Source organism: Poecilia mexicana, unplaced genomic scaffold (assembly GCF_051168715.1).
Source record: "Poecilia mexicana isolate PSO_F unplaced genomic scaffold, ASM5116871v1 scaffold_19, whole genome shotgun sequence".
Classification (NCBI taxonomy): domain Eukaryota; kingdom Metazoa; phylum Chordata; class Actinopteri; order Cyprinodontiformes; family Poeciliidae; genus Poecilia; species Poecilia mexicana.
Window position 1 is genome coordinate 4,109,217 of NW_028263388.1, and position 2,625 is coordinate 4,111,841.

At 40.5% G+C, this 2,625-nt stretch overlaps 1 protein-coding gene across 2 annotated transcripts in view; it reads right to left on the minus strand.

Moving 5' to 3' along the window:
* Positions 1-2,183, minus strand: part of LOC106932911 (myoferlin-like) — a 37,183-nt gene extending 35,000 nt beyond the window's left edge. For both annotated transcript variants that reach the window (XM_088000985.1, XM_088000984.1), the window contains exons 1-3: positions 1,868-2,183; positions 1,143-1,198; positions 894-985 (exon numbers count right to left, since the gene is read on the minus strand). In XM_088000985.1, the coding sequence (XP_087857111.1) occupies positions 894-985; positions 1,143-1,198; positions 1,868-1,955 (236 nt within the window). In that variant the 5' untranslated portion in view covers positions 1,956-2,183. The remainder of the gene's footprint in view (positions 1-893; positions 986-1,142; positions 1,199-1,867) is intronic.
* Between the last annotated feature and the right edge of the window lie 442 nt (positions 2,184-2,625).

Below are 2,625 nucleotides of genomic sequence, written 5' to 3' on the forward strand. Positions count from 1 at the left end.
TCTGCACTACAATGCTCTTTAAAAATAAAATCTGGTTATCAAGACCAACCTGTTGCCATGATAACAGGAAATAACCCATTAGCAGCTGGAAAACTATTTCAGAGAAAGCACTGCTCCCCTCTGCCAGCACAGTTTAAATCTTCTGGGAGTGTGTCAGGCAGGACAGCAGAGTGGAAAACTGAGCTCATGCTCTGGAAACGCACCTCCCTCCGAATGACTGCCCAGACACAAGGGAAACTTTTACTCAGCAAAGCACATGCAAAGAAAATTTGGATACAGCTTTACATATTTTATATTTATAAAAACAATTCTCTAACTCTGCGAGGTTCTTTCAGTATCAGACGAGTCTTTGTCGCCATAACTAGTGATGGTCAACAAGGATAGAAACAGTCTTTTGTGGTTGGCACATATTGGGCCCACATGTTTCTTTAATTAAAAGGCAACATCCAGTTAATGGCTGTAGTAGTTCACAGTGGTCGAGTTTCTTCCTGTTTGCAGCAGAAATGTTCAGCGTTCTGTAGACAAATCCTACTCTGAGACTGAAAACTAACAGAGAGGCATTGTTACTCAATCAAATTCTGTCATCCCACACCGTCCAGCAAGTCTCAGCATGGTGAAGTGGGTGTGATCGGGTGGATTCAGCCAATAACTTCATTTCTCTGAAATTGTCAAACTTTCCTTGAAAACTATTCATTAATCTCATTAATGTGTTTGGAAGATGAATCAGTGCTGCAGAGAGACAGAAAGGTTTTCTAAAAACTCAGATTGTACAACGGCAACTTTAAGGTTTTATCAAAGGAAAGAGTTGATGCCGACTACCTCATTACTGAAATCCCTTTGTTGTGTAAAACCAACAGCAAGCCCAAGAAGCCTTCAGGCTGTATTTAACTCACTTATCTTTCCCAATCGTCTCGTAATCTTTCACAACCACGTCTAGCTGTGAGCCGGAGTCCAGCGGAACGCCTTTTAGATCAAACTCCAGCACCTGAAGGAACACGAAGAGTAAATACTGCTGTACTGGGACAATCTCATGATGATATTAAACTATTGATTGGTGTTGCTTTACAGTGAGGGGTCACTCTGATGGGGTCACAGTAATGATGTGCTGAGTTGGAGGAATGATGAGTGTTTCTGCTGATTACCTCATTCCAGACAGGGTTCACTTCATTGTCGATCGATTTGGTTTTCTTCTTCTCATCTGGAAGAGAAACGCTTCATGAAAACAGGAAGGTTGTCATCGTTGACAGATGATGATGATGATGAATTTGGGAGGAGTGCCTGAACCCAGGAAGCATCCTGCAACACTTGTTGATTGACATCAACTTTAGCTCAACTAGAATTATCAGGATTTAAAACTTTGGATCAAACATCTAAACGTTTCCACTACAGTTACAGTAATTTTGTAGCTTCAGGATAATTTTTTCCATAATTTCCAGCTCGTTTCTCTTAGTCATCACAATCGTGTGTGTGTGTGTGTGTGTGTGTGTGTGTGTGTGTGTGTGTGTGTGTGTGTGTGTGTGTGTGTGCGTGTGTGTGTGTGTGTGTGTGTGTGTGTGTGTGCGTGTGCGTGTGTGTGTGTGTGTGTTCCTGTGGATCCAGGATCAGCCACTCCCCAGCTGGCAATTTTAAAGTTTTTGTTTTACAACATAGGATCCTGTTTAGGTCAAATTAGCCACATGTATATCTTCAATTTAGCATTAATGAAATGTATAAATATAGCATCTAAAATTGTACATCAATCATGATCAAGTTTTAAATAAATATTTGTAATTTCTTTCTTTAAATTTCACCTAACTTTTTACAAAAACAAAATATTGGCTTTCAAATCAGTCTGAACGTGGGACATTTGCCTTGAAATGAGACGTACCTTTGAAAGTCACAGAAACGATTGGGTCAGGACTGCCGAGTTTCTTTTTGGGGAGACCCGTGGCAGACTCTACTATGACCCGCAGCATGGCAGCGAACAGGTAGGACAAAAAAATAAAAGTTAGAAAGAAAAGTGGTTGTAGAAAAGGGAAAAGTTCTACAGGAAGTCCAGTTTCGGCATCCTCATTGCTCCATCACCGAGAAGAACACGAATGAACGTTTTATTTGCAAGAGTAGTTAGAGGAGGGGGGAGTGAGAGGGCGGGTCATGAGAGTCCAATTATCCAGACTACATGAGCTGCTGCCGGCGTGGAGGTCCGAGGAGGAGGAGGAGAAACGTGACCGAAGCAACTGCCGCTTTAAATATCTTACTAATTAATTAAATGATGTCATTATTGTTGTCAAATCCAAGATTACACAAAAACTAACCGGTTAACTCGCTCACTTAAATGTGTTGTCATTTGACTCCATCTAGCGGTCAAATTGGGAAACGCACCACTTAAAATGTTATACAGAAATGAGTAGAAAAAAAAGATTTTAACGTTATAACTGTTGATCAATAACAGCAGAGGATCTCAAAAAAATAATGACAAATGAATAATTTAGGCATCACCACAGGAATTCAAGATTTTAATTAAATAGTTGTTTATTGTTCTAGGTCACTGAGCTGCTGTTTATGCCTGAGCGAACTGCAACTTAACTGGAGTTTAATTTGGGTTTTTGGAAGAGGGCGGTGTTGGTAGACCCCAGAAAAACTCAC